The sequence below is a fragment of the Larus michahellis genome, chromosome 1, assembly GCF_964199755.1.
Source record: "Larus michahellis chromosome 1, bLarMic1.1, whole genome shotgun sequence".
NCBI classification, from domain to species: Eukaryota; Metazoa; Chordata; class Aves; order Charadriiformes; family Laridae; genus Larus; species Larus michahellis.
Window position 1 is genome coordinate 20,867,670 of NC_133896.1, and position 13,022 is coordinate 20,880,691.

At 36.2% G+C, this 13,022-nt stretch overlaps 1 protein-coding gene across 9 annotated transcripts in view; it reads right to left on the bottom strand.

The window, feature by feature from the left end:
* Positions 1-302: 302 nt before the first annotated feature.
* Positions 303-13,022, bottom strand: part of BRD1 (bromodomain containing 1) — a 75,761-nt gene continuing 63,041 nt past the window's right edge. For all 9 annotated transcript variants that reach the window (XM_074587803.1, XM_074587995.1, XM_074587532.1 and 6 more), the window contains 4 exons: positions 11,611-11,738; positions 6,338-6,447; positions 4,446-4,600; positions 303-2,207 (listed from right to left, as the gene is read on the bottom strand). In XM_074587803.1, the coding sequence (XP_074443904.1) occupies positions 2,024-2,207; positions 4,446-4,600; positions 6,338-6,447; positions 11,611-11,738 (577 nt within the window). In that variant the 3' untranslated portion in view covers positions 303-2,023. The remainder of the gene's footprint in view (positions 2,208-4,445; positions 4,601-6,337; positions 6,448-11,610; positions 11,739-13,022) is intronic.

Sequence of the window (13,022 nt, forward strand, 5' to 3'; positions counted from 1 at the left end):
GCCAACACTGCTCCCGCTAAAGCTGCGTTTGCTGTCAAGACTCGAGAAAACCCCTTGCTTGATCATTTGTGAAATTTATCCAACTAATCTTTGTAATTATTAGAGTCCATTATAGGCAACTGGTCTCAGCTCGAGTAGCTTAACTAGAATACCTACCCTGCGGAGGGCTCAGTAAGGAGGACACTGCGTGCCACAGCAAGAAAACCATCGGGTTCTTGAACTAGCGCCTCTGTAACAGCTCAGCCATGGAGTAAGAAAATGGGCACTACAGCAAAATCTCAGGGGCTAAATTGAGGACAAAATTAACAGTTGAGAAAGAAATTTTATTTCAAGCTTCTAAGGGGGTATTACAAACAATAGAGAATAAAAACATTAAAAACTATTTAAAAAGTAATTGTCCCTTTAAAATAAAGATTCAAGCAGGTTTAACAATGAAGTATGCTATTCAATGAAGTTTTAAAAAAAGATCTAAAAAGTATTGGTTTTGCTGTATTTGCTAATCCTTTATAAAAAAGCTGGGCATAAATACTTCGTGCATTCATATGCATTATTTGGTGTTTCTTACTATATAACTTGGTACAGTATTTAAGATATCACTGCAAAAGAGTTCAAACACAGTGCATTTATAAATAATGGAGTCATTATAAATCACATTGCAAACATACCTTGCCATTTTCATTGTTACAAATTCGGTATCTCAGTGAAGGTAGGAATAAAGTAGCTACAACAATCAATATCTTGACTTTATTTTTTTTCTTTTTAATATAAAAATGCAGTTCTGGAAACCCACCCTCCTTCTTCCCCCTGCCCAAACATAATGCTTTACTTCTTAAAAATAAAAATAAAGTACTAATTCTATATACATCACATGTACCATACAAAAATGTATCCAAAGTTTCTATTGCTACCAAAGTGTTCTAAATTAAAAGTTACATAAATCCCCTCATCGGAAACAGAAGATTACAAGTTACAAAAAAATCAAATTACACACAAACCATCAAGTTATTTTATACAATTTCCAATACATTTTTCTCCCAAAGCAAGTTGTCTTCTCATGTGCCTGTATAAAAATGCATATCAATATATTTGTCAATTTTATTTTTCATTATAAAGCAAATTAATACATTTTCTACAATAAATAAAACACAGGGAGGCACACATATCAACAAGATTAAAATCAATGGGAGATAAATGGGATATGGTTTTGAAAGAAATAATGTGCTTGCAGGCTTTAAGCCAGATTTGTTTAAAACAAAAACAATCTTAAGTTATTTTGGGCAACAATGGAGTGTTTTTGGTGATTTGCAAGTGATGTACATAGTATAATTTTTTTCTTGATGTCTTTCTCACAAAGTACCCTCCAAAATAATGCAACTTCCTTTCTTAAAATACATATTTGTCATTGTAAATTTACATCAATCTTAAATATGCGGTACTTTGTGCAAAGAGCAACGATTTACACAAACATTCAGAAGTCTTTTTCAGAAGCTACAGACCAAGGAAGAAATGATACAAGCAGCACCATACTGTATATGATTTAGGCAAACATATATTTGATGCCATTTTGATATTAGGCTTTAAGATCCACTAAACACCTTAAGCTGGAAGATGGTGCTTAGGTAACTTAACCTCAGAAAGAAAGAAAGAAAAAAAAATATTAAGAAGCATGGGAACAAAAACCAACTCCCTCCCCAGCAAAATTATAAAAGGAATTAAAGAGCTACTTCTAAAATCAGAATAAGTTAAGTGTTGAATATACATTTATGTACAATTATGAACACTATGAACAAGACATTTTAACAGGTTTAGTGGAAAATCCTCCAAACTACAACACGATAAAATCATTAATCAATACGGCAATGGTGATTTAGAAGAATTGCTCAACTATTTCAAGTTTGCAGAACTCAGCCACTGAATCAACAATTAAGGGGTTGTATCTTCAATACATTCTTTTAGACAAAGAGGTTCATTAGTAGAGTTCAAGTCTGTGTGTGGTACTTTTCATGCCTTGGTAGAATCTCTGTTAGTCAATATCACTGAAGTCACTGACTGGTTCTCCATGGACTCTACTCAGGTGATTCATAGCACGATCAAAAGCAATTCTTACTGCTTTCCGTATGCTTGAGTTACGGCCTTCCATCATTTTTAACTTGTCTATGGTCTCATCTATCCCAAGGGGAACCATTTTGGATTTGGGAAGCCACTGCCTGTAAAAGGGTAAAATAGATACGTTAAATGCAGAATAAAATCAAGAAGCTTGTCCAGAAATGTCAGGGTTGATATATTGTGTTTGTCATACAGCAGATCAGATTTACCATCTTAAACTGATAAAATGCCCTTTAACATAGTACTTACTTGCCTTAAATATTTTAAGAACGTGAAATATAAGAAAGCCTCTTCCACAAAACAAAGAATACATTCTAATACTTATTTAATGATTGATATTAAGTATCGACTGAAAAAAAATTAGCATGAGATACTCATGCAATTTAGTTTAAGAACAGGCAGCAGCAACTATCAATGAATGTGACTCGATTCACTTGACACAGTATTGTTTTTCTTCATTCTGTCATCTCCATTATTACAAGGAATTTACAGATGATGAATTTTTGCCTTACGTTTAACATCTCAATTTGGTCTTTATCGGACAGTGAAGTCTGATGCAAAACATCTTCTTCAAAGATGGTTTTTTTAACACAATAAAGTTGCCTCTTGAAACTTTATTTTTTTATTAAAGCACTCTGAACTACAACCCCATTGTACTGAGCACAGGCACTGAAACCAAAGAAGCGTAAAGAGCCAGTACAAGGATACAGACAAAACAGTAAAGAACAGTGACGTCAGTGACCAGCACAGTAAGCAGCAGTCTAACCATTATCAGTTTTAATATAGATCTGAGGGAAGTCTTAAGAAGGTATTTTTAACAGAAAGCATGCCAAGTCCTCCAGATACAAGCAGCGAAGGAGAAGAAACAAATACGCCTATTTGGAAAGGTAATCCATAGGTGACAGAAGCTGGTATCACAGACTGAGGATGACGTACACCCTGCAAGTCAACGAAAATCATAGACATGGGTTTAGGGTAAAAGAGAAAAAGGCGAGTTGGAGTGATGAGTGCCAAAATGGTCAAAATAATCAGGATAAAAGAACCATTACCATAAAGTGTTGGGGGGACAAGGGGAAGGAGGGGAAAGGGGTTGGAAAAATATTTAGTCTTTTCTGTCCATCTATGCAGAGATGAATCAGAAAGGCTTATTAAGCTGCAGAGGACTCCCAGGATCAAGAAGCAATCACAGCAATTGTTAAGGAAGTGGCGAGAGAGCATGCATTACACTTGTGATACCAAGGAGAGAAAAAAGAGAAACAGAAAACTGAATATGTTTAAATTTGGATGTTCTCCATGAACAAAGGCAGAAGAATGCAGGATCTCATGGAATCCTGCACAACTGAACGAAGATGATCATGAAGAAGTACCAATTAATTAAGAAAAAATTGAAGAACAGAGAGAGCAAGCCAAAGAGTCGTGATTATGCTGAAGGATCTGTGAGGACAGAAAAGCAAACACCAGTTCTAAATTTAAGGCAAGAAGTTTTTTAGGTGGCAGTGTACTGGGACGCAGAGAGTGAGGACAATGCCAGCATTTCTAGACATTTAATTAGCTGAAGAGGAAAATAATATCGTAAAGTGTAAGCAAATATAAGAGTAAAATTGAAATATAAAAAAATTTAAAGCTAGCTTGACCTGTATGGAAACCCAGAGGGGAGAGGGATTAAGAAGAACATAGGAAAGAAATACGTAACTTGAAGAAAGGAAGAAAGCGAGGTAGATGAAAAATACACCAAAAAAAAGTAACCAAAAAAAAAAAAAAGAGCTAGTGGAAGGGGAAGAGAATGTTTTATTGAGTGAATTATCCCTTCAGGCTCCACACAGCATATTGCTGATACTGAAAGAAATGGAAAAAGTGAAAGTTTCACAAAAAAATTTAGAAAGGGCCAAGAACTTCAAATGAGAGCGTTAATACAGCATTCAACTAGAGAAGTTAAAAATTTAAAGAAAATGCACTTGAGCAGACTGGGGGGAAAAAGGTGTTGTCATTTGGAAAGTAGTGATGAAGGCTGATACAGATAAATACTAAAGACTATTACCTTTAAAAAAAAAAATCTGTTTAGCTAAAGAAGCAATTTTATCAGGTCAAGAAATTAAAGTAGCTTGTAAATCAAAACAAAAGTCTATTTAACAACTTATATTATTTTCTTCCAAATTGACCATCTTTCCGTGATGATATGCCTTGGTTCAAGAATAGACTCAAATATGAAATTTTAACATTACAGTTGATACTTCCATAGGAAAGATACCGATGGAATGATAATGTTACAATTTTCTTTTAGACTAAAGTTACTTAAAATTTTAAGTCACTGCATCAAACAATACATTTCAGTAACATACCAACTTCTTTTATTGTCAAAAAATAGTACTAAGAATAGTTTCTCGTCTGATTTGGTCTGCATTTGTTCTCCAATTTTCAGTACATCCAGAGGTGGCACTGGTATAGTAACACCGTTGTGATGGCCAGCAACACGAGGCATCTTAGGGTCAATAATCTATAGAAGAGAAGAAAGGACAGTTCCTATTTTTTTATAACTACATAATTTATGTTAAGGAGGTATTACAAATAAATTAAAACAGCCACTGCGTATAAATTGTCTCTGTGTTACACGTTTACATTACTTCTTGACATCAGCTGTATAGACAGAGTGGAGGCACAGTAGTAAATTAAACTGAAAAAACTACTTCTAGAGCATTTTTCCACCCATATCAGTTCTTCTTAAAGTCACATTTGAATTTCACTTGGTACAACTTTGCAGAGTGACAAGCAGGTTTCAGAAAGAGAAAGTTGAACCAAGAGTTCTAAAAGCAACTAGTCATAACTGGCCTCAAATTCTGGGTTTTGAATTTCAGATACCTTTAAGAAACAACCTGTGTTATGGTATAAATATTTGCTTCTACAAAATAGAAGCCCCATACCCAAAGTCTGAAGCAAAACACTCTTCAAATGAGCAAAAAAACCCAAACAGGAAAACAAATAATAATCAGAAGTCCCTTTCAAGTATCTTGCATATCCAATTTAATGACTCCGTTTTCAGTAAAAAACACAGGCACAAGCCCTTCCTGAACAAAGGCTGGGGGAGGGGGGAAAATGTTGCAAACATTAAACTAACCAGGCTGATGGAAAAACTCCTTTGCAGGTAGATCACAGCGTTACCAAGTGCTCAGCTTCCACCAAAGAAGCGCTGTGCTACTCCATGCCTGTTCCATCCATCTCCTACACTACAAACTCCTGTTGTTTTTCTAGCATCCACACTGGCACCAATCTTAATCCACAGTAAACTGATTATGGGAAGTAAATCAACAGAAAGCTAACGCTGTGGAGAGTTTGTAGAAATTAGGAAAACTTTCTTCTCTTGACTGAGATTTAATTCCTCAATCAACTCATCGCACACTCAGAGAACACCAGTGCTGACAAAGTAGTGGGCAGAAAAGGAGCCCTTTGGTCAAGATCAGCTTAAATCTAACATTGAAGTGCTAACACCATTCCAGAGACAATCAAATAATCAAATTTTCAGCATCTGACCCAAGATTTTTCGGGTCCCCCAATGAGAGCACTTAAACTCAAGTGCTCTAAGTCTCACCTCCACAGGTTTTAACCTAACTCTGTATGATTACATTTCCTGACCTCCCCAACACACATATATTAAAACAGTCATGACTGTCCAGTCTATTATACAAAATAAAGCCATACTGTAAGAACTGTTTCTATAACCCCAAATGCTTGAAGCTAAACACTCATCAACAACATTTCCTCTGCACACTTTGATTTAAGTAGAACTGTGCGTACTTCTCCTAAAATAACACAGGCACAACAGCTTTAAGTTTACCGTACATCATTCATGACTGGATGCAATTATTCAGTTTATTCTGACCCTATCAAGTTTTTTGTTTCTTTAATGAGCCACAGAATCGGAGTATTTTTATACTCATTTTACACCAGAAAAATATTCTATAGTTCAAACACCAACAAGATGTCTGTGAAATGCTTATTCAGTTGGTTCTTTAAACAATATTACACACTGCAGAAACAAAGACTACTGAGACTGGTATTGCACATCTCAAAGATGGGTAGGGTATTAGAGATTGACTCAACATCTGATATGACAGTAATTTTACAAACTGGATGTATGGTAAAGAGGGCAGAATAATCCATCCTTATTCAACACGAATGGGAATTTATCAGTTACCTTAAGTTCACGCACGGATATTCTCAGAAGCTATGTACTTACCAGAGCTGGGTAAGAGGGATATCCACTGCATTTGGCCCATACTACTTTTAGAGGCTCAAGAACAGATGTTGCAGCATCAGTTGAAATCCACATACTGCTATGCCCAACTTCTAAGAACAAATAATAATTAAATATAAAATTAGTATGTTAAAGAATGAAACCTCAGACAAATCTTCTGCAGTTTCCTCATCAGTGTCTCATGATCATTAGAATCCAAATACCAATACCACCTTCCATGCACACAACAAAAAGCATGTAATGTTTGTAACAGCTGATGATACTAGTACTTTAATCCAAGCCTACAGATAAAGAACAAGTTTTTAGACACTTCTAGAAACAGAGTATCTTAAACCACCTTAATTCTCAGAAAGCAAGTGTTTGACAAATTCTCATAATCCTTCCCCTTTGAAAAAGCTCAAATGAAAACTTAAAATTATGGTACTCCAAATAACCAGTTTCTTTTAAAACTATGACAATCCTATCGAAGAGCTAATGGTATTGGACATTCAAGTTGCATGGATGTTTCTGAAGTTTTGGATATAACATAGTAAGACTAGCCCCTGACAACTTACAATACTTGTCTGGTACACCTTTCCGTTCTTATGCATAAATTCTAATCTGCATTTTAATTTCTATTTATTTATTTTTAATCAGCCCTCTTGGTCTCTCTGCCCAGCCCTTTCCTGCAGCAAAATTCAAAAAGACCATCAGGGCTCAAGGAAGCAGCTGCAATAGAGGTTTTTTTTCCCTTCTCAGGAGGCAGCACAACAGAAAACTGAGTTTATGTTACTGCTTGCTTCTACCAGAATCCTCCGTTTTCTTCTCTCTTGCTCACCACTGGATTGAAGCATGAGACAGGTTTAAGCCTTTCAGTCAGCCGGAACGGCAATTAGCCCCTTAGACACACAGGGATACGGTCAAGAGACTGGGTAGAAGACAGCGAGTTACCCCTCAAGATGGGACTGGGGGTGGAACAAGCAGGAAGAAGGTAATGAAAGCTCACAAGCTGTAAAGATGAGGAGGCACTTAGATGGGGAAACGTGGTACCAAAATACAGTTCAGAGGCTGCAGTTGCACTTTTTTTTAGCAGTAAGGCAATTTATTCTTCAATTCTTCCCAATCTGCTCCCATTTAAAATAGGCAATGCTTATTTATAATGAAGTGTGATGTGCAGATATATGTTCCATATCAACATCACAAGAAGTACTGGGAAAAAAGTGGTTTCAAACTTGTCAGAGTAGGAATAGCAAGGAAAAAGTGTTTAAGGTGATCATACCAAAAAAAAAAAAAAAAAAAAAAAGAGGTCAATCATTCTTCACAAAATATTCTAGGTCAATTTTCAGCCATAGGCTATTCATTCAATTTTAATTTATTTTTAATCTATAATGGTATCAATATTTCATTGGGAAGTCTTATCTTTAGATATTCACAACTATGTAACATCAGTTATTAAAATGCAATAGTTCCTAATAACTTGCCATCACACAGAAGAAAGAGAAACAAATACAGTTTTTCCAGTGTCTTTAAGATCTCGAAAAAAAGTCTTCTAAAGAAAACATCTTTGCCACCAATCCCAGCAGGCTTTACAGAGGAGATCTTTAACCACTGGATTCCATTATACAAAATGATGAAAATAATGTAAGTCTTATTTACACTTTTTCTTACTGAACTACATAACCTTGGAAAAACAGGTACTAAATCTATTCAGTGGTTTGTTTATTTGCTCCTTTCTGTATAGTTTTAGAGAGGTCATTTTTGGACATTCTTCACTTTCTCATTAAAAGCCGTAATAATATTCTTCAGATTTATAAATATATGATACGCACAAATTAAATACACACAGGCAGTCTTATAATTCTAAGAGTATAACTGAATACACCAAATATTGGATATTCTAGAAATACATGTTAAATCCGGATGACCCATTTTGGTAGTATCTCAAAATAAAACAATCAAAGCAACAGAAAAAGCAATATGGGCAGCTTCTTTATTTCTCTATTCTATTAATACCATTATGCTAAGTATTCACATGTCAGTTATAGAGAGTCATGAAGGTTTAGATTAATGTATCCTTCATACACAGATTATTTTGAAAAATATCTACAGAACTGCATCTGGTACATAAAAACAGTTCAAGTTCTCTTCTAACAAGAAAAGAAACGAAACCTATATTATTCTCAGCTGCAGAGTTGATATGAAACAAAGAAAATGATATTTTAATGCTGTGTAGAAGGTCATACACAATCTGGCAGGACGGATGCAGCCCAGATTCCCTCAGAGGCTTCTTGGGTGTATAAGCACTAGGGAAGAGTCTCGGAATTTCTCCTAGTCAGAATTCACTCCATGTGGTGATAGCAGGTTAATACACTACCACATACGGTTAGTACTTTTCTTTTACAACATAAAAAAATCTCTTTATTTCCTCAAGCTACGAGACACAATGAATTTAAGTTTGCAGTCAGGACAATACTGCTTAAGATTTTAAATAACATTACTCTTACTAGCTGAAAACCAACAGTAACAAAATACCACAAACCAGACTTAAGATTCTACATAGTTTAGGGTAACAATAATGATGTCTCATTTCCTCTCCATAAAAATTCTTCACTTTTTTAAAACAACTAGTGTTTTTTTCAGCATCGTTCTCATAATAAAGTCAATATGTTTAATTTTTTGTGGGGAAGTTAAGTAAAACACCCATTAGGTGCCAGTGTCACAATCCTCAAAACTTTAAGGTACTTCTGTCTTCAAAATCAGACCCAAGCACTTCAAACCCAGTATCTGCACAGCTTTCAGCAAGGAATGACAGCCCTTCATACACCCATTTTATTTTAAACCAGAAACTTCAGCCACAAACAGGAAAGTATTTTCCTGAGAGATGACCAGATTAAGAGTGCACAGTGTCTTTTTTTTTTTTTTTTTTTAATTACATAGAGGGAACTTTTTAAATTACATAGAGGGAAGGCAGCAAAAGTTCCGCTACGACCGGTTCCCTGGCCACTCCTGCTCACCAGTCCGATGTGACTGAAGGGAAAGACAGCATCTAGACACCGCTGGAAAAAACACCGTCACTAAGATTGACCGAGGAATAAAACAATAAAACCAAAAATCTGACAAGAAGGTGGAGTGACTGACTAGACGAAGATGGGGATGAAGAATTGAAAACTGGGAGAAAATGCATGAGAGGGCCTGGGAACAGGAGAGATAGGTAAGAATCTCAGATCAGGGAAAAGGAAATAGCCAGGCGAAAGGATCAGGCAAGGTTCAGGAGGGACAGGCAGAAGAACACATTGCCGCTCTGGCACGCCAACTTCCTGACCCTATAAAGGAATCCAAGAACTACAAACTTCAGCACATCTCTGTACACAGCAGCTGTTAATGAAAAACACTCATAGCACGTGTCTATTCATCCTCCAGTGCTCTTGCACACCAAGGACAACAAGCTATTACATACAGATTTGAAAATCAAAACCCTATTAAGCCTACAGGTCCAAGCCCCAAAAGTTAGGCAGAATTCTGAGTCACTTTTGAAACTCTAATTAATCCTCTGTATTTATATCTCAATATGAACTTCATATTTCAATATAGAACATATTTTTCCTTAACAGTCTTAACTTGTCCAGTACACTGAGTGGACCTGGTTCTACAGCACACCTCAGTCTCATGAGTCAACAACGCAGAACGTGGCAGCAGCGTTACAGAACAACAGCAGGCCCTGACTCGCACACTTGGCGCTGTGATTTCAATAGTACTCTTGTAACGTCGCTTGCCTTGGAACTAACGTATGTCAGTGTGCATGCACTACAATGATTACAGCCATTAATCAAGGCAAAACTGCATCATAATTGCAGTATTGCAACACTCCGCACCACAGGTTCTGAGACAGCATCTTGTAAATACAAACAAGATATTCCTTGGACCTGAAGACACCGTAACTGTAAGAATTGTGTGTGTTTCTAATGCATGCATGCTCTGTGTAACAGAACTGTTTGAGACATTTTCACAAGAATGAACAACCTTTATTTTAGTTTCTTTGTAAAATCTGGAATTTTACTAATAAAAGTAAGACATGGTAAAGTTCCACTTATGCACAGAATGTAAACAGGAGATTTCACTTCACTCCTACTTATTTCCTTTTCTTGACCTGCTGAGGTAACAGGCTGCGGAAGGCAGCCAAAAGAGCTCAAATTAGACAGAATATATAGTAATATATAAAATAACACTGGTAACTGTCATTTGCTCCTCCTTTTAGGCAGCTGTAGAATGTATCTGAGCACAGAGACAGAATTAAGAGAGATCAAGGAGACTTCTGAAAGAACAGCTACAGGAACTCTAAGTGGAAAGAGTTAAATATCAGACTACCCAGGACAGAGTAAGAAAAACAAATGGAAAAGGTTAACTCCTGTATAAGGGGTTACCACACAGGTAATAAAGATACTAAAGCTCAGAGTAACAAAGCAGTAGCTGAAAACAGATTAGCTGCAAGAAAGAAAAACAAAACTGATCATATAGGGAGGAAAGAACAGCCTGAGGGAAACAAAGAGTCAGATAAAAGCACTACAAAGACATGCGAGAGTCCTGGATAAGGAACACCCAGGATTAGGGGGAGAAGAGTTCTCAGGTCAGAAACTAAAGACAGGCCTTGAGACACTGTAAGGCTGATGCCTAACTTCAGCGTGGGAGCGCTGCATTACACACAGTTCTACTTATGGAAGAGATGACCTAATTAAGTCTTGCAATCCAATTAAAATTTTGAAACAGGTGGAAAACATACCACCAGAACATAGTTATTTTCCTAAAATTTGGTAACTTATTACCCTCTACATTCCTAGAAACTTCCACTTCCTTCCCATTACAAATTTTTCCTGAATCAAAGCAGACCATGTCTTACCTGTCTGTGAACACGTTTATGCAGAATAGTACATGAGGAGTAAATCCCAACCCAAAATGCCCAACAAAGAAAAATATTGACAGAACGACAAATAATACTTCAGGCCAAGTTTTGCTTATATTACTAGAGTAGCTTGATCACTTTAAATACCACTTCTTAATCAAAAACCCCAAATCAGGTACTATTCGTTTCTCTTCAAAGTCTTTAAAAAGTCAAAAGCAGAAACCAGTAGTTTCTGCAATGCTATCACCACCACTTTCAGAACACTCAGATGTATTACAGCAGCGAAAATAAGGATGTTAGAATCTGTCAAGTAAATGGACAAAATTATAGTTATACAATATTATTAAGAATAGAACAGAATAGAATAGTTTATCATTACCAGCTGCAATTCTTGCTGCTTTGGCATAGTTTCCATTTTCAATGCATGATATCAATTCGCTGCGGTCTTCCAGTGTGTGTCTCCGTATAAGTGCTGGTTTACCTTTACCACACTTCGGTAGGCTGAAACTACAAAAGTATTAATATTAAAACCATTACTTGATAATTAACATCGCTAACTATAAATCAAGACTTTGAAATTCATCAGTACACAGTAAAATGAGAGCAGCAAGCTCTAACAAATTTTAATGTAACAAACAGAAACAACAATATAAAAACTGAAATCCCGGATTATTTTCATGCAGAGAATTGCCTGGTTATCAGGAAAAGACAAACAGTATGCAACTGCACCTCAACTGCTGTACAGTTGAGTACACGCACAAATGACAGAGGCCGCTTTGTCTCCAGTGTTAACAGCAGATACTGGCCAATGGAAACACGTTCCGTCTGCTGCAACAGTTCCCCTACACAGGAAACACAATTATTTTCTCTTTCATTTTTCACTACAACTTCAAGTCTTTTAACTGTGGAATATACAAAATGAGAAAACTGTCCTCTGCACACTTGAGTTTTCTTTAAGAGATCAAAGAATCTGAATATTCTAGATGAAATCCTCAATATATCACATTTACAAGAGATGCAATGTTAAAATCTGTTTCTGAAAGCCTGTTTGACATGAATGCATTAACACTATTCCCTTAAACAGTTTAATAGCAATCTTGAATGCATGAATAAAGCTACTGCCACCTTCTTTTTTTTTTTTTTTCTTTTTTTTTTTTCCTCCAATCAGATTTACCCTCTATTCCTGTATGCCCCATCCTCATAGCCCAGGACTGGACATATTTGTTGTTTTTTTTTTTAACCCCAGAGATTAGTGTGCTTTTGGAAGATGTGCAACACAGGCAATGGAGAAATATTTATCAGCGGTGGCAGAGGTGACCATTCTGACAGTCCTATCTTTAACAACAGACTTCACAAAGAGACGGTCAATAGCTGGTATGCGGGTACTATCATCACTGCCGTAACTAGACAGTAATCCAAATCACAGATTGATTATTTACAGTTCCACAGCTACTAAATTTACCTTCCCTGTGTACAAGACTCCACTTTGGAAATGGCTTCTGTCAACCCCTCACCAAAATAAACACACCCATTTTTAGTGTTCAGGACTAGGAAAGTAACTAAAACAAGATAATATACACACAAACACGTATATGTATCTATACAGCGCAAGAGAAGCACAGAGAAGTATAAAGTGTAACTGCCCAGATCTGCAAAAACCTGAATTCAACAAAAGAATACTAGCAATCCTGAAAGGTATCTCAGATTTGACACACAACTGAGAAAATTTAAATTTACACTTTTTTCTAAATGTTATGCAATACTTTGGTGTGGGTCACGAACAGTATAGAA